The sequence below is a fragment of the Mycetomoellerius zeteki genome, unplaced genomic scaffold (genome assembly GCF_001594055.1).
Source record: "Mycetomoellerius zeteki isolate Tzet28-1 unplaced genomic scaffold, Tzet1.0 scaffold502, whole genome shotgun sequence".
Classification (NCBI taxonomy): domain Eukaryota; kingdom Metazoa; phylum Arthropoda; class Insecta; order Hymenoptera; family Formicidae; genus Mycetomoellerius; species Mycetomoellerius zeteki.
This window is the reverse complement of record NW_017257504.1, coordinates 52,305-71,436: the sequence shown is the minus strand read 5'-3', so window position 1 is coordinate 71,436 and position 19,132 is coordinate 52,305. Positions and strand designations below refer to the sequence as shown.

Here is a 19,132-nt window from a genome sequence, read left to right as displayed (position 1 = left end):
GCGCGGACCAGCATAACGCGAATGATATCGTCGCTAATATCTTCTCGATCATTGTAGTATTCGAATATACCAACGGCCAGATTCCAAGAACTCGTAGTATCCATCGGTTCCATACTAATGCGTTGATTATATCCCTTTCACTATTTACATTCGACCAGGAGATGGTAAGTTTGGCCATACTATCGTTTCGAGGGCGCGAGGGAGACTGATGTGCTTTGTCGATAGCGGGATAGTAAAAAAATTGCGCATGACAATCGCAGGTGCTTTCGATAAAGTATGGATAGGGAAGGGGAGGTGTACTTGAAAAATCAATTTTGTCGAGGGGAATATTACTTTGTCATAGTTGTATTTCTACCTGCACGAAGAGTTTTTCTGTAGCATATAAAACTGATTGTGTTATTTCCGCGTATTTTACTGTTGTGTGTGATTAATTAAACCTTTTTTAAATGAAAAATGTAATATGATTTAAAATGGAGTTATTTATGGAATCAGGAAAGTTGAATATTATAGCTTAATATAATAAGTAGATTTTTAAAGATGTTGTTTTGTATATATGGAAAGTATATACATATACATAAATGGTTATATTATGATCTTATTTTTTGAAAACATGCAGGTAAAATATCTATAATATGTATCTTACTTCTTGTGAATTTTAAAATTAACATTAATTTTTTATGCATATCATTTTTGCATTAAATAATTTATTTCATATGCCTTTTTATCTTAAAAATATTGGTTCTTTTTTGCACCGGGGGATATCAAAATGATTGCATGTCATTTTATGTATGTCTACCGAATGGCAGTTCGAAGTAAGTTTAAATATGCAACCGATGTTTTTAAAACCTACAAAAGTAGTACATGAGCTATTACGTATTAAAATCTACTTAAAATTATAAATTTATTTAGATTTAATCATTTTCATTTTTTTTAATTTAATGTTTCTGTTTTAACATGAAAATGAATTGTACTTACATTTCCAAAATTTGCAAAGGAGAGACTTAATAATCTTCCAGCAGTAATTTGTACCGGATGTCCAGACATATTAATCATCAGCATTAAATCAAGAGCGACTTTTCCCGGTAAATTATACCATTCGATTTTATATGTAGTATTCCCGACTTTGCTGCACTGTGTATCCAATTTTGTATATTTACGGATTACATATACAAATCAGTTGAGCATATTATTTAAATACATACAGAATCGGCCGAAATTAAATTCTGCGAAATCATGGTAATTAATTTAGTCCGACATATAAAATTTATGTATATGCACCTGCTCCGTTAATAATTCGCCGATGTAACAAAATATAAAGATGTTGAAGACAAATGAAATAAATAGAAAAAAGTACGTGAAGATTGCTATACCATCACTATTGTTCCATTCCTGCGAATGGAATATCGATTTCATATATTTTATTAGGAAATGTAAACTATACTGTTACATCTGTAGTGTCAAATTTAACCTAATGTGAGTCGCCACTGCTTCTACTAAATATATCGTTATTTTTTACTAATACGATAATTAAATTTGACATTATATCGTGTCAATTTGACTGTATAGTGTCAAATTGACACTGTATAGTGTCAAATATAACCATTGTTTTAATATAAAATAACGATATGTTTGAATAGGAGCAATGGCGACTCACACTAAGTTAAGTTTGACACTATAGATTTAACAGTGTAGACAATATATTAACTAAATGTAATTATTATAACTTGAATATATTATTACTTGAAATGTATGTAATCGATTTCATTACCGTTATCAAGGAATATTCTACCAAGCACATTATCAATGTCGTTCCCACTATTTCGACTAGACATAACTCGCGCAAAGTATCTTCAATGCCAGCTGAAAATCTACAAAGTTATGAGCGAGCATACGTCAAATGTTTTTAACAAAATGGACGAAAACATAATTCTTTTATCGAATGTTATTTTGAGTAATGTTAATTTTGCATACTTAAACTTTTGTTTAAAAAATTCGCAGGATATTCTCGTGCAGACATTATTGAAACGTGTGAATAATTTTACAGATAATAAAATGCAGGTAGTGCAAGACAAAATACTTACCTTAATGTTCTCACGTGATGCTGCACGATAATCGCCATGTATTTCTCGAACTTGGTATGATCGCGTTCTCCCTTGAAAAGGTTCTCCACACGTGCAATCACAATGTCGATTTGACCACATGCGTGAGCGACGAACATGGCTGCTAAGCAGCACACTGACGTGGTGATGTTGAACATAACAATACCGATAAAACATTGAAGAGAAAAGGCAAACACATAAACTGGCATTAATTGCAAATCGAAAACAATATCGAAGCCGAGATAAGCCATTGGTCGGACGGTGACATTCTGTTCGTTTGCGTCAGATGTTTGCGATAGGAATGGCATTACTGTATTGTAAGACAAGCCGCCACAATACATGAATACTATACAAAACTTGGACAGTAAGTGGCCCTTCTCCGCGTCCCTCATCATGATTTCCCGATGATATTTTTCTTGAACCATACGCCAATCTGTACTGAGAATCTGAACGCATCGTCGAATACTCTTATGACGTATCACTAGGAAAAGGTACTTCAGCATAGAAAAGAACACGTAACCTAGTGGGCCCAGCATCTTCATTTTCTCACCCATGATACTTCGGTCCGTAAAGGTGTACATGCTCGTAAGTACCAGGAATAAACCGAGTACAATCCAACACAATGCAAACGAGAACGTTGCTAGGACCTTTTCGATCATCGTGGTGTCCGGATATATCAGTGGCCAGATCCCAAGAACGCGCAATAACCATCGATTCCATATGAGAATGTCGATTACATCTTTCTCGTGATTTGCATTGGGCCATGTCGGGATTTTGCCCATATTGCTGTGTTGAAGGTGCGCGAGCGACTGGCTGGTACCACATCGATTGTAGAATGGTAGAAAATTTGCGCATGACCATAATAAGTACTTTCAGCGACATATTAGGGAGAACAAAAGAAGGAGAAAAGGGTAGAAAGGGAGGAGAGGTTGGCACGGGCTTGAAAAATCGATTATATGGTAGAGATATATAGCTTCAGTTGTACGTTGTCACCTGCAAAGATGATTACTACGTAGAAGTACTATAGGGTTATTACTGGGATTGTGTTGAACGTAAACCATTATGTTTTTCCTCTTCTGTTTCGATGATCGTTTTTTTTTATTATGGTCGGATTTTGAGACCTGTCTATTTCATTTGATCATTGTACAAGCCAGTTCATAAGTGTCATCATGTGAACGCATTAATCATCGAATAAAAAGAGAGGGTTCAAAAATTTTATTTGAAAATAATTATTTTTTAAATATATTTTTGACGTGGGATAAATACAAGTTATTTTATTATAAAACTTTTGTACAAAATACATTTTTTGATATCTTGAATAGTTTTTTTTTAGATATGACAGGGGGAATAAAACTGAAAACGGGCTTTACTTGTAAAGAGTGATTTCACCCTTTAAAATTGTCCTTCCACATAACTAATATTTTCTAACTCATCTATAGATTAATATAATTTATACCTGTATAAAGTTTCATTAAAATTATACCAAGTTTTATGAAATCAGAATTTGGCATTTCGCGAGGTCCTCTTGTAAGTATACTTTTGCTTAAAACTTTTTTAGCCAAGATCCATATTTAATACGTAATTTCTAATTCGCTGTCGTAATTTTTGCTTCAATGTAGTGACACTTAATGAAAAACGTTTTTTTCAATAGTTAATGCGTTCATATTGACACACACACAAACTACAACGGCTCAAATAAAATTGGTGAATTATCTAACCCTAATCAGAAAAACGATTATTGAAACAAAAATGCAAAAATTTTTTTTCAACACTCCCAATCCTGTATATTGATCTAAATTTAAAAATATTTTGTATAATATCAAACAAAATAAATATCTAGTAATATCTGAATTATTTTAATCGATGGTATATATATTATTTTATTAATATTTCCTCTGTACAATATCTATAATAAAAATAGATCTGTCTCGCAAATTTTAAATAGTAAGAGCTATAGCACATGGAATATAAATTCTATTCGGCAACCGTACGAAGTAAATTTAAATATACTACTGATGATTTGAGTACCTGAAAGTGACAAGACTCAGAATTATTATACATAAATAAGAAAGAGTATATACAGCCTTGGACAAAAGTATAAGGCACTTACAATTTTCTCGCATTTTACAAAAAGTTATATATCTCGGCGAAAAGAAATCTCAGAGAGGTTTTTGATATCTTTGCGAAAAATTATCGTACAAATTTTTTCAAAAAGCATTTTGAAGCCTTAGGAAGTCTACTTTCAGATACTTTCATATTGAATTTTGTTTACTGATGTTTCACTGAATTGTAACGCTTTAAAATAAGACAAAAATATTGCAAAGATATCATTTTTCAATTTTATGTAACTTAGGAACAAAATATCATAGACAAATGAGTCAAACATCGATTTAAAGCCCCATACTTATACTTTAAAATGCGTGGTCGGAAACCTCTGCGATTTCTTTTCGCCAAGATATATAACTTTTCGTAAAATGCTAGAAAATTGTAAGTGCCTTATACTTTTGTCCAAAGCTATATGTATACATATAGGTAAATTAACAATCAAGTTCGGCAATTACTTAAGGATGTATCTGAGATACAATCGTTGACGAAATATTTGCATAACTGCGCGTAGTACAAACATGTAGTAAATCTAGTGATAACTTATATAAATGGTAGATAATACAATATATTTATTTTTAAAAAGTTATTTTTCAATATTTTATTAACTTTATTTGTCATTTTTCAACTTTCTATAACAAAACATTATTTACTAGTGCAAAACGGAAAAAGTAATTGGAATATGATTAAAAAAGATAAGTATACATTATTTAAACAATATAAATATATTATACAGAATATGGCAGAATATGCCATATTGAGCCATACATATAATACATACCGCCAAATTGTTATGAATAATAATTTCTCTGAAACCGTGTTGTGAAAATTAATCTAATTTTGCAAAAAGTTCCAGTAATTTAGGATCTATACATATAAAAAAATTAAATTTTTTTGGTACTATTTCTTCAATACTTTTATTACTAATTACATTCGACAAAGTTGCGTTTCCCGTAAGAAAACTTCTCTTATAGAACTTTAATATTAATACTGGCCAATTAATCACTTATTTTCACAGTATTAAAAATATTATTAATAATATTAAAAATATATTAAATAATAATTATTAAAAATATTATTAATAATATTTTTAATATTTAAAATAAGTTATTAATTGGCCAGTACTATTATTAAATTTTTATAATCATCATAATTAAAATAATAATTACTCTCTAACGGTTTAGTGAATCTATTTGAAATTTTTTTTAATATGTTACAGATAACAAAGGAAGAGTTTCCCAATGTTTCATCAATTTGATACTATTTTTGGAATAGCTCAAATACATCCTTAAGCATTAATAATAATAATTGTGTGAGAAACTCACAGCACCGAATGTGTTCATAGACAAATCGATAAATTTGCCAGCTGTAAGTTTAGGCGGATAATGAGACATTGTAATGATCAGCACGAGTGCGAGAGCTTTATTCCCGGATAAATTGTACCAGTTGGTTTCATAGGCAGCGGCACCAATTTTGCTATACTGAAAATACGAAACATTAATATAAATGCACTTGTATTTTCTATAATATGTGTGCAAGCTTATATAAAATCTATTATTATTTATAATCCACCATATGCATACTAAGAAACATTAGCAAATATTTTAATTTTAATAAATATTTGTTTAAATGGTGCTAACTAAACATTTATTTACAGTAAATAAATATTTATTCATTAAAAAAATTTAATCAAATTAATTGTTTATGTACCAAATAAATATATGTTTACATTTAGTAAATATTTAGTTATTACTATTTAAACAAATATTTATTCAAATTTAGGGTAATTATTTACATTAGGAGAGACCTATTAGGAGACCTCCAATGACCTTGACATATATTATCAAAGTCATGACCCTCAGCGATCTTCAACAAGTTTTAGCCGTCGCTCGTTATTTGTTAAAAAGTTATTTGCAGTCAAAGTTAGTAATTATTTCCCTGCTTTACGTGAAAAGTCAGATAATCTAGATAGATAGATAGATAGATAGATAGATAGATAGATAGATAGAGAGAGAGAGAGAGAGAGAGAGAGAGAGAGAGAGAGAGGTATGAGATGGACCGATTAAAGGGATGGAGTGACCAAATTATCACATTACAATCGTACAAAAATCTTCGAATTGACTGAATGGAATAAAAAATCCTTTTATAGGATATTAAAGTAGACGTAAAATTAGGAGGTGGTGCAATGGACCGTACTAAAATCGAAAAAAAGTTAAAAAATTTTTTAACATTTTTCGATTTTAGTATAAAATCCACTGCATCACTTCTTAATTTTGCATCTACTTTAATTCTGTAAAAGGATTTTTTATTCCGTTCAGTTAATTCGAAAATTTCTGTACGACTGTAATGTGATAATTTGGTCACTCCAGCATCCCCTTAAGGGAATACGACTTTCCACGCGAAGCGAGTTTCACCCCACCTCTCTCTGCCAAAGAACGTCCGACTTCCTATGCGAGGCGAATTCCACCCTACCTCCCCTCTCCCCTATCAACTGGCGTCCGACTTTTCACGTGAAAAGAGGATACTGCCTTAATCCACCCCATACCACTCTTCCTGCTTAGAGTTATTTGTGTTATTTTGATGTAAAGCAGGGAAATAATTAGTAACTTTGACTATTAATAACTTTTTATCGAATAACGAGCAACGGTAAAACTTGTTGAAGGTCACTAGTTGAAGGATCATGACCTTGATAATCTATATCATTGAGAAAGTATCCTAATGTAAATAATTACCAAATTTAGTACATTTTTTTCATTACAGTTGAGAGATTTTTTTACAAAATCATAATAATTAAATAAAGCACATTTTAAACATTCTTTAAAAAATAGATATTAATAATGAAATTAAAATTTTTTTTCTTCTTTCTATTGCAATTTTTTGTATTGCAGAATTAAACCGACTAATGTAATACAGTAAAAGATGAGTGAAAAATTTTCTTATTCTACAAATATTATGAAAATACCTGTTCCATGAGGATCTCACCGATGTAACAAAATATCAGAACATTAAATGTGAAAGATATCAACAGGATAAAATACGTGAAGATGGCTATAGCATCACTGTTTTTCCACTCCTGGGAAGGTAAAATATATTATCACAAAGTTCAACAAAACTTTATGCAAACTAAATTTTGCACATAACTTTAAGAAAGGTTATATTGTCGTAATGTCGATATATTACGTCGATATTTTTTTCTTTACCGTTAGGCAATAGTATTCGAGTAAACACATGGTTAAGGTGGAAGTCAACAGTTCCAGTAAACATATTTCGCGTAGCACTTCCTCTACGCTAGTCGAAAATCTAGAAGCGTGTCACGTATCTATCCGAAAATCTAGAAAATCACGCGCCATGTGTATCTACCTGCACGCTTTCCTCGCATTTTCCACTTACCTCAGTATTCGTGTGTGACGTTTCGCTATCACGCTCAAACGTTTTTTCACGGTGGTGTCCTTGCTCCATTTTCCTTCAACCAAATCGTCCAACAACAGCATTAATATATCTATTTGCCCGCACGCGTGCGTTACAAAACTCGCTGCCAAGCTACAGCTTGCCGTCGTGATGTGATACGTGATCATCGCGAATAGGCAATGAATGCAGAACACGATCTCATAAGCAGGGCTGGCTCCAGGATCGAAAAACATATCGTAACCGGGATAAGTGTGTATTCTAATCGTGTAGTTCTCATTAATTTCCTTTCTGGAAGATAACGGCATTATTATATGGTAGGACAATCCACCGGTATAAAGGAAAATCGCACACAGCGTGGTGAGTCTGCGTCCTATCAGCACTTTCTTCAGCATTATCTCGCGAGTTTGATGTTGCACGATCCGCCAATCGTCCTCGACATGTCGAATACATCTTCCGAACGCGGCAGCGCGCGCACCAAAGTAACAATATTTGATCGTATTAGTCAGGCAGAAGCCAACTGGACCGAAAAGCTTGACTTTGATGTTGAGGTTCTTCTCGCAAAATAAAGTATAAAATCCGGCAGGTATCAGGACGAAACACAGAGCGGTGAAGCATATGACAATCAATACTATCGAGATGAACTTTTCATTCTGCGACGGATGACCATAAATCGGGTGCCACATGCCGATCGGTTTCAGCACCCAGCGGCACAGCTGCATTATGTAGCGTATGTCGTGCTTATGGTGTACATTGTACACCTTGAGCGTCCTTCCTGTGGGTTGGGATCGATCGCGCATGCTGTCGCCCGCGAAGTGCAACGATGACTGAAACGCGAATGTTGCGCGACGTTCCGTTTCTCGCGACGCAAGCGTGGGAAAGTGACTTCAGTATCGCGTGCATGTGCGTTTTATGTCTGTCATATGTATATGACCAGGTGCTCAGCCATGCGTATGCGAACGATTGACTCTCCCTCCGGTCATTGCTCGTCCGAGGACTCGTCCAGTGATGTGCAAGCGCGAAGGGATCGGAAGTTCATAACGAGTTCCACACGCAATGCGTATAGCTTCGATATTTTTCAAGCGAGATTCATCGTTGGCGACTTTTTAAATATCATTTATACATTACATATAATATAAGTATGCATTTTATATATTAGTTTACAATATAATCGCAGTTTTCTTGTTTTACTTCTTTTTTCTATATAGTAATTTTAATATACTAATTTTAATTTTTAAATACAATAGATTTCTTGTTTCAAGGTCAATCAAATCGTAATAGAGTAAGTTAATTTAATAGTAAGTTAAATTATTAATTTATTTTAAGATTAATTGAATGACAGCTAATGAACGTGACGTATGTCAATTTATTATTGATTTCTATACAACATTTTTTGAGAAAAAATATATCTATAACAAACTTGCTGTCACTAACAATAATAACGAATGTTTAAGTTTTATTGCGTAACTGTTCGAAGTAAATTTAAATACACTACGGATGTTTTAAGTACCTAGAAAAAATAAACGTTAGAAACATGAATTAAAATGTAATAATAACAATTATAAAAGAACGAATAGAATTGATCAAGATGGAAGCGATCAATTTACAAAAAAAAAGTATAGAATTACGAATATAGAATTACTTAAACAATAACAGTTAAAAAATAACATAGTTATTTATGACACTCACGGCGCTGAAAGTATTGAGAGATAAATCACAGAACTTGCCAGCTGTAAGCTTGGGTGGATAATAAGACTTCGTCATAATCATAATAAGATTCACAGCCTTTTGGCCGGGTAAATCATACCAATTGACTTCATATGCGGCTGAACCGATTTTACCAAACTAATAAAAATAGAAATAATTGAATATTACAATTGTTACTATTCATTTAAAGTAAGATTTATATATTATACTATGAATTTTCGATGATTGAAGTCACTCTGAAAAAAAATTTAATTATCAGCAGTATACCGTGAAAAATACCTCTTCCACGAGAAGTTCGCCGATATAACAAAATATCAGAATGTTGAACGTTAAAGCTATAAGTAACAGAACATACGACATGATGCCCACGGTGTCGCTATTCTCCCATTCCTGAGAAAATAAACATACAACACTAAGTAGATTTTAATAATTTATCAGTGAAAAAAAAGACTATTTCTGTTTCGTTATGGTACTCGCTGCAACACTAGACTAACTCACATTTTGTAAAAACAGTAAACTCTAAGGTGCGTCCAGATTATCGAGTCGAAACTCGAGCCGAACATCGAGCCGCGAACATTTCGATTAATTTTTCATTGCGTTTGCCGAGCGGCGTAACAAATGTTTACCGCGGCTCTAGGTTCAGCTTAAGTTTCGGCTTGATAGTCTGAACCCTAACGTATCCTAACGTTAAAAATACATTTATTTGCATATGCTACAAAAACTCTTTCATGTTTTGACATGTCCGAAAAGTTTATTACGGCTTGCAAATTGTGAATAAGGAATATTATGAAACAAATAAAATTTGTCTGCATCAGATACTTACATTGCTGAGAGGTAGAAAAAAATACGAATCACTACATAAACATAACAGATATGATATTAATTAGCCTAACCTTTGAAACAAATACAGGACATCCATTTTTATCAATATCATACATTCGGTTACATTATTACAGCAAGCCCTTCAATTATTATAATATTAAATCAAGAGCTATATTAAAAGTACGACAGAATTTGTAATACGTGGAAAGCTATAATTACATTATCGTGATGCGTGTTTGCTATCGTAATTTTCTTACCATTAAGAAAAAGTACTCGAGCAAGCATATCATCAAGGTTGAGGCCACCAGTTCCAGTAAGCATATTTCACGTAACATTTTTTCCACGTCAGTCGTAAATCTAGAAACGCGCCATGTATCTACTCCAAATAAGTCTAGAAACGCGTCATCTAAACTATTTCGGCGCTTTCTCCGTCTCACCTCAGCACACGCACGTGATGCTTCGCTATTAAGCTCAAACGTTTTTCCACATTGGTACCTTCAGTCCTCTTCCCATTGACTAGATCATCCAAAAGTGTTACCAATATCTGCACCTGTCCGCACGCGTGCGTCGCAAAGCTTGCAGCCAGACTGCACGCTGCTGTCGTAGCGCTATACTGTATCACAGCGGACAGGCAGTGTATGCCAAAGATGACTTCGTAAGTGGGACTTGCTTGAGGATCGACATAGAGATCATATCCCGGATAAACCAGCAGCCTTGTGAAGCTGCCATTTGTCTTCGTTCCGGAAGACAATGGCATGATCGTGTGATAAAACAAGCCGCCACCATAAAGAAAGATTACAAACAGCGTTGTTATTCTGCGGCCCACCAGCACGTTCCTTAGCATCATTCTGCGATGATCCTGATACCGCACGATCCGCCAATCGCTCTCGACGTGTTTGACACATCTTCCAATCGTCGAGATACGCGCTCCGAGGAAGCAATATTTGATCGCGGAAGTTAGACAAAAGCTAACCGGTCCAAAAAACTTGATTTTACTTTTAATGTCCATGTCGTAGAATAGATAGAACGAACCGGCAGGTACAAGCACGAAGCACAGACCGAAGAAACTCACGAAGATCAGCATTAACGAAAGGAGCTTCTCGCTTTGTGACGAGTGACCGTAAATTATGTTCCAGATACCGATCGACTTCAGGATCCACTGACATAGCTGTATGGCGTAGTATATGTCGTGCTCGTAACGTACATTGTGTATCCTGCCTGGAAGTTGAGATCGACTGCTCATGCTGTCTGCGAAGAGTAACGATGACTGAAACATGCGGACGTTACGCGACGTTCCGTTTCTCGCGACGCAAGCGCGGGGAAGTAATGACTTCAATATGTGTATATGTGCGTTTCATAGCTGTCATGTATGACCAGGTGCTCAGACATGCGTATGCGAACGATTGATTCTCCCCTCGGTCATTGCTCGTCCGTGGGCTCATTTAGTGATGTGCAAGCGCGAAGGGATTGGAAGTTTATAACGTGTTCCATACGCAATGCGTAGCTTCGATATCTTTCAAGCGAGATCCACCGTTGATGATTTCTTCAATATTATCTATATATTATATGTTATTTTACAATTACAATTTTCTAGTTTTACTTCTCTTTTTCTGATATGGTAAATTTTAATTTTTAAACGCAGTATATTTTTTGTCTTATGGTCAATCAAATCATAATAGTAAATTCATTTTATTTATCAATACATATTTTATCTATTTTAAGATTGATTGAATGATATAATGAACAGATAATGAATATGCCATACGTTAATTTATTATGTTCTGAGAAAAAATGTACACATATTCATAACGAATTTGCTGCTAGGAACAATAATAAGGAATAGAAAAAGAGAATTCTTCATTCACGTATATTTTCATTTTTGAATGCTATTTGCTTTCATTTAAGTATAAAATGTTCTCTTCAATTACAAATGTTCACTGGCATTAATAATAAATAGATTTGTGCGAAGTATATTTTATTCTTAAAATTGGATTCTTGTTTCTAAAATCATTATATGGTTCTAACAAATTTAATCGCATTATTTAAAAACTATTTATTCTTAGAGTAAGAATTACAAATTTGAAAAGTCGCCGGCAGGCGGCAACAGTGGTATAAGGACCTCTCAGTAATATTAAGATGTTGGAAGTGCATGAATATAGTGAATGACGATGGTTTTGTGAGTGAATTGTTGCATTCGTGGAACATAAATATCATTCATTCTTTAAGGGTTGGTGAAATATTCAGTACTAATATTCATAATATTTCTGTCAGTTATATTGTAAATATGGGCGCAAACAGACGGCCGACTTTTTCACTACGACGCTACGAAGAGGCGGTTGCCTATACACGCGGGAGGTTTTACCACGGCGGATCCGTCTGTGTGAGCAGCCAGCGTTTTCTGTTATTGTGACCGTCCGTTGTATCCTTATTTGTAATATGGCTAACGGAGGTATTAGTAGAACGCTCTCAGTATTTCATTTGCCTTTGAGCCACATTAGTAGAGGGTATAAGCTCCCAAGGGAATACTGAATTCAAATTTTAATTCAGTTTTTGCTAGGAAGCTTGTATCCCTTGCACATTAGGAGGCATGCTCCATAAATGCGACACTTCATTTACAAAGCTATCGTTACTTACTGCAGCATTTGTTTCTGCCATCTTGATGACTGGAAAGCATATTGGGAGTTTGAAATAAGTTGACGAAAGGTGTCATTGAAAAAAAAATAATGCTAATACAAGCATATTTAGTGTTGAACGAGTGAAACTTTATTCTTTCATTGAAATAAAATTTGTTTTGAACTAAGAATATCATTTATTTTGTTTTAAGAATAATTTATTCTTGATCGAAGACTGTTTAATCTTGGCGCTATTCTAAGTATAAAGTATTCTTTGCTTAAAGCATATTTGCATTTCTTTAAGAATTCATTCTTTTGTGTGAATGTATATGTCTTATTGCGTAACTGTCCGAAGTAAATTTAAATATACTACGGATGTTTTGAGTACCTAAAAACAACTTGTGAACTTTAAAAATATGAATTAATAATGTAACAATAACAATTACAAACAAATGAATAGAATTAACAAGATGGAAGCCATCAGTTTACAAGTGTAGGATTACAAGTATAGAATTACTTTCAGTAACAATAGTTATTTATGACACTTACAGTGCTGAAAGTATTGAGAGATAAATCACAGAACTTGCCAGCTGTGAGCTTGGGTGGATAATAAGACATTGTAATGATCATTACAAGATCCACAGCCTTATGGCCGGGTAAATCGTACCAATTAACTTCATACGCGGCTGAACTAATTTTCCCAAACTAATAAAAATAGAAATAATTGAATATCAAAATTATATTATGTTTGTTACTATTCATTCATTAAAATGGGATTGATATATTCTGAATTTTCAATAATTGTTCCTCTGACAAAATTTTTATTATCAACAATATGTTGTAAGAAATACCTCTTCCACGAGGAGTTCGCCGATATAACAAAATATTAAAATGTTGAACGTTAAAGATATCAGTAACATAAAATATGTCAGGATGGCCACGGCATCGCTATTCGCCCATTCCTAAGAAGACAAACAGCTAGATATTTACAATTTGTTAGTGAAGAAAGAAGATCCTTTCTATTTCGTTATGATTAAAGGACTTACTGCAACATTGGATACGTAACACACATTTCGTAAAAACAGAGAAAGTAAATTCTATAGTTAAAATGATGAGAGAAAAATCATTTCCACATGCTACAAAAACTCTTTCATGTTTTGACATAAGTATGTTCAGAAAGTTTATTACGGATGCAGATCATGTATACAAGGAATATTATAAGATGAGTAAAATTTATCTACATCAGATAATTATGTTTCTGAGGTAAAAAAATTCGAATCGCTACATGAACATAACAAATATAATATTAATTAACCTAACCTTCGGAATAAATACAGGACTCATTCATTTCTACCAATATGTCACGTATTTGGCTACGTTATTGCAGCAAATCCTTCAATTATTGTAATTTTAAATCAAGAGTTATATTAAAAGTACGATAGAACTTGTTATACACGAAAAGATGTAATTATGTTATTGTGATACGTGTCTGCTAATTTTCTTACCGTCATACAATAATACTCGAGCAAGCATATAATCAAGGTTGCGGCAACCAGTTCCAGTAAGCATATTTCACGTAATATTTTCTCCACGTCGGTCGTAAATCTAGAAACGCGCCATGTATCTACCCCATATAAGTCTAAAAACGCATTATGTAAACTATCTCGGCGCTTTCCCCGTCTCACCTCAGCACACGCACGTGATGCTTCGTTATCAATCTCAGACGTTTCTCCACATTGGTACCTTTAGTCCTCTTCCCATCGACTAGATCATTCAAAAGTGTCATCAATATTTGCACCTGTCCGCACGCGTGCGTCGCAAAGCTTGCAGCCAGACTGCACGCTGCTGTCGTAGCGCTATATTGTATCATAGCGGACAGGCAGTGCATGCCAAAGATGACCTCGTAAGTTGGACTTGCTTGAGGATCGAAATAGAGATCATATCCCGGATAAACCAGCGGTCTACTTGTGAAGCTGCCATTTGTCTTCGTTCTAGAAGACAATGGCATGATCGTGTGATAAGACATGCCGCCGGTGTAAAGAAAGATCACGCACAGCGTCGTTAGTCTGCGGCCCACCAGCACGTTCCTAAGCATCATTCTGCGATGATCATAATGTCGCACGATTTTTTGACACATCTTCCAATCGTCGAGGCACGCGCTCCGAGGAAGCAATATTTGATCGCGGAAGTTAGACAGAATCCAACCGGTCCGAAAAGCTTGACCTTAATGTTAATGTCCTTCTCACGAAATAGAGTGTACGGACCGGCGGGTACAAGCACGAAGCACAAACCAAAGAAGCACACAAAGATCAATATTAACGAAAGAAGTTTCTCGCTTTGCGACGAGCGACCGTAAATCATGTGCCAGATACCGATCGGCTTCAGGATCCATCGGCATAGTTGCATGGCATAGTATATATCATGCTCGTAATGTATATTGTGTATCCTGCCTGGAAGTTGGGATCGATCGCGCATGCTGTCGTCCATAGTGTGCAACGCCGACTGAAATACGCATACGATACCGTCCCTGTCTGCGTGGCGACGCAAGCGCGGGAAAATAATGATGCCGTGATCGCGTGCTAGTGCGTCCCATGCCTGTTATGTGTAACGTAAGGGGAAGACGTGCATGCACATAGGTCTCCCTTTCCCAGTCATTGCATGTCTAAGGGTCATGTCGATGACGAATGAAAATGCGTAACGACGTGAAGTTTACGAGTTCTAATATAGTTGCGCGGATGTACGCATCCCCGCTATTTCCATAGTGCGTAACGGAACGTTGGAAATATTACAGTCAGTATATAAGTGCGTAGGATATAGTTATTTGCACTTTGTGTAACACGTATAACTTAGCTTTATATTCTGTTTTACAGGGAGTATAATTAGTAAATCTGTAATTTCAATATCGTAATAAATTTTGTTATTATCGTAATAATTTTAATTCTATTTAATCTTATATTTACGTGAACGATAGTTTATGTAATTTGATTTATTAACAAATACGCTGGCGTATATCTAATTTTTATTAAATATATTTTTTATCGCGCTAACGTTACTATACAGTACATATTGATAACGATAATTTTACCATATTAAATATAGATGGTACGAAGTAAGTTCAGGTAAGCCACGGACGCTTTAACAATCTGTAATTTTTGTCTTCTGTTCATTTCTTATAAATAATTAAAAATAATTTTCGTGTATGAAAATAAGTGAAAATAATTTTAATATTTCTACTCACACTGCAAAAGCTGGCTAAAGATAAATCCATAAATTTTCCAGCTGTAAGTTTGATAGTGGCATTGGACATGGCCATTATTAATGTCAAACCGAGTGCTCCTTTATTCGGTATACGATACCAATTTATCATATAAGACTTCATGCCGATTTGTATACACTGTTAACAACATTTTGATGATCTTTACATAGACAACAATTTTGTCGTATATAGATAACAATTCTTATAACACGTTTAATAACTTAATCATTTACGTTACAAAGTTCTTGTAAAAAATTTATATTTTTTATGTAAAATTATTGTAAGTTTAACACGAGTTTCAATAGAAAAATAACGAAATCCTTTCTATTAATTTTTCTTGTTGTTATTCTAAGTACATTTCAAATATGAATTGATGTAAATATACAACGTAGGAAAGAGTTGCCGAATGCGTATCACTTAACCTGTTTTTTATTATATTTCCTATTTGATCTGTTTTGTACGTAAATGAACATTAGAAATTGTAGCTTAAGCCCTCATGAAAATAAAAATCGGAGCGTAAATCAGATGTAATGGCAGAGTAACAGAAGCATAAACGAAACTTTTAAAAGACGAAAATTGATACAATAAAATGTAAAAGAAGCATTTACACTTCTTTTACATTTTGATGTTTCAATTTTCGCCTCCTAGAAGTTTTGTTTACGCTTCTGTTACTCTCCTATTACATTCGACGACATACTTGCGCTCTGATTTTTATTTTCATCAGAAAGGTTTCGGACTCATTGTTATATATTTAAATTTTCACCATTAACAAATTAATTTGTTATAAGTCTTTTTGTAACGTGTTGCAAAAGGTACGATTTAGGCAACTGATCGCCTAAATCGTTCCTATAGGTCTTTTTTTAAATTGTATTTCCTTTGAAAGTATTGAATTTATGAATGAAAATAATTGAGAGTATAAGATTAATAAAATTAATCATTAACTAATATCTAATAATTAATTAATGTTTAATTTTTTGAAGAAAGTCAAGTATTTAATAATAATAAATGTTCAATAAGAATAATGAAAAGACAAATAACGTCAAAATAAAATTGGCTCAAATATATTTTTGCATTTGATATTAATTGTATTGATATTAATTTGTATTGATATTAGTTTTATTATTGTCAATTATTAATGTTATCATGTAATGGTACAATTTAGAAAACTTGATGAGTTTTGTAAAAATGTCGGTTTAATTTTTATAATGGTTGCAAATATGTTTATACAATTAATGTAAAATATTCCACAATAAATCTTCTTTTATAAAAATACAAAAATTTATAATAAAATTGGATGATTGCGTTGTTATCTCAGCTACATAAATTGATTAAAAATTAATATCAGCAGCGGAATTCTGTAATTCGTTATGCAATCATTATATGGTCATAACGACAGTTGCGCAGATATTTTATATAGTAAAAAAGCTGCGCGATTGTCGTTATGAATTCATAATGACTGCATAACGAGTTACAGAATACAGGGACAGTGTACCTAATTTTTTAAAACGCCACTAATATCCATAAAACACGATGTAGACTATTATATTTTTGTCTATATTACTCATTTTTCATTTATTTTATATTATTGTTACTAAATGTTACCTATGTTAAGTAATAATATAAAATATTGATGAGGTACGATTTAGGCGACCAGTACGCATTCGGAGACTCTCTCCTAATTGTAGTAAAGACTGTCATTACAATTTAAGTACCTGTTCAGCGAGGAGTTCACCAATATAGCAAAGAATAAATATATTGAACGTGAAAGATATAAGCAATGAACAGAACGTCATCGTTCCTAATGTTTCACGATGTTCCCATTCCTAAAAGACTAACATCAAAACGTTATGAGCATGAAACATAATTGTACTATATTGTTAACTTACTTAAAATATGAAGTAGAAATTCGTAAATGTTTCGTACCGTCATCATATTGAATCCTAGAAAACATATGTTGAGCGTACATCCTACTACATCCACAAGACAAATTTCGTTTAAAAGTTTCTCGGTGCGAGCGATAAAACTGAAAGTTACGCGATTAAAATTAAAAAAAAAGCTGAAATCTATTTACATAATAGATTTATATAATAATATATTAACTTTTCGATATACGTTCATTCGATAAGGTAATTATCAGGATTGCTAACGCCAAATTTATCTCTAATTATAAAATTTTTCATGATATTTTCATAATATTTTATTAATCGTTTATCATAAATAATGTTAGATTTCTTATATTTTGTAAGAAAAATTTTCAAAAATTGCAAATAATTTCATTCTTCTGTGGATACAATCATCTTCATGTAGCAATGTTACCTGAGTATCCTAATATGATGTTTCACAATGTCACCGAGCCTTCCCTCGTGCATACTATTCGCACTCTTTCTCTCTTTTCCGTCCGCGAGGTCCTCCATCTTCAGCATGAGTATCCTAAATTGACCGCAGGCATGCATGACAAATACTGCTGTCAGACTGCACACGCTGATAGTGATTGTGTAAATGACGTAACCAGCTAGAGCTTGCGTGAATTGCGCGATTTCGAAGGATGGCGTAGTGCGTGGATCGAAGAGACCACGATAAATTGGAAAGGAGAGCGATCTCACTGTCTCGTTGTCAATAATCTCTGTTCTCCTTGCACAAATTGGCATCACCGTGGTGAAGAATATACCTGCGGAATACATGAAGATCGCGCTGATGGAGGAGAGCCACCTGCCGAACTTAGCGTTGTTCACCATTATTTTTCGATCTTTCTCATGATCCAACGCGACACGGCTCCAATCTGCGCGAATGTGCCGAATGCACTCGTCGATATTCTTGCTGCGGGTAATAAGGATGTACTGCTTTACCGCGGCCATTAGCAAAAAACTGACCGGACCGATCATTCTGATCTTAGTGTCGAGATCAGTATTTACTAGGATAGTGCAGAGAGTGCATGGAATGAGCAGGAAACATATCAATAAACAACTGACCACCGTCAGGATCATGCAACCAATTTTCTCCACTGTGGTCTCGCACAGAGTCAACGGCCATACGCCAATCGGCTTCAAAAACCAACGGTTCATCTGAATGCTATAATTCCAGCCGTCCGTTATGGACTCGATAGACTTTGACTTTGAATAATTAGGCAT

General features: G+C 33.9%; 3 protein-coding genes across 3 annotated transcripts; all 3 read right to left on the bottom strand.

The window, feature by feature from the left end:
• Positions 1-337: 337 nt before the first annotated feature.
• On the bottom strand, positions 338-2,881 carry LOC108727522 (putative odorant receptor 92a). Its single transcript, XM_018455674.1, has 5 exons — positions 2,082-2,881; positions 1,769-1,868; positions 1,279-1,389; positions 976-1,131; positions 338-355 (listed from the first exon to the last, which is right to left on the bottom strand). Exons 1-5 carry the CDS (start codon positions 2,879-2,881, stop codon positions 338-340), a joined length of 1,185 nt encoding a protein of 394 aa, XP_018311176.1.
• Positions 2,882-4,073: 1,192 nt separating this feature from the next.
• On the bottom strand, positions 4,074-11,379 carry LOC108727521 (uncharacterized). The gene is made up of 8 exons (XM_018455673.1): positions 10,574-11,379; positions 10,394-10,493; positions 9,594-9,704; positions 9,331-9,452; positions 7,593-8,492; positions 7,403-7,502; positions 5,528-5,683; positions 4,074-4,127 (listed from the first exon to the last, which is right to left on the bottom strand). The coding sequence occupies exons 1-8, from the start codon at positions 11,377-11,379 to the stop codon at positions 4,074-4,076; spliced, it is 2,349 nt and encodes a 782-aa protein (XP_018311175.1).
• Positions 11,380-13,267: 1,888 nt separating this feature from the next.
• LOC108727520 (uncharacterized) lies at positions 13,268-19,132 on the bottom strand. The gene is given in 9 exon segments (XM_018455672.1): positions 13,268-13,453; positions 13,600-13,710; positions 14,254-14,353; positions 14,434-14,875; positions 14,878-15,343; positions 15,841-15,891; positions 15,987-16,142; positions 17,928-18,027; positions 18,321-19,132. Coding segments are annotated over 9 exon segments (2,424 nt in total).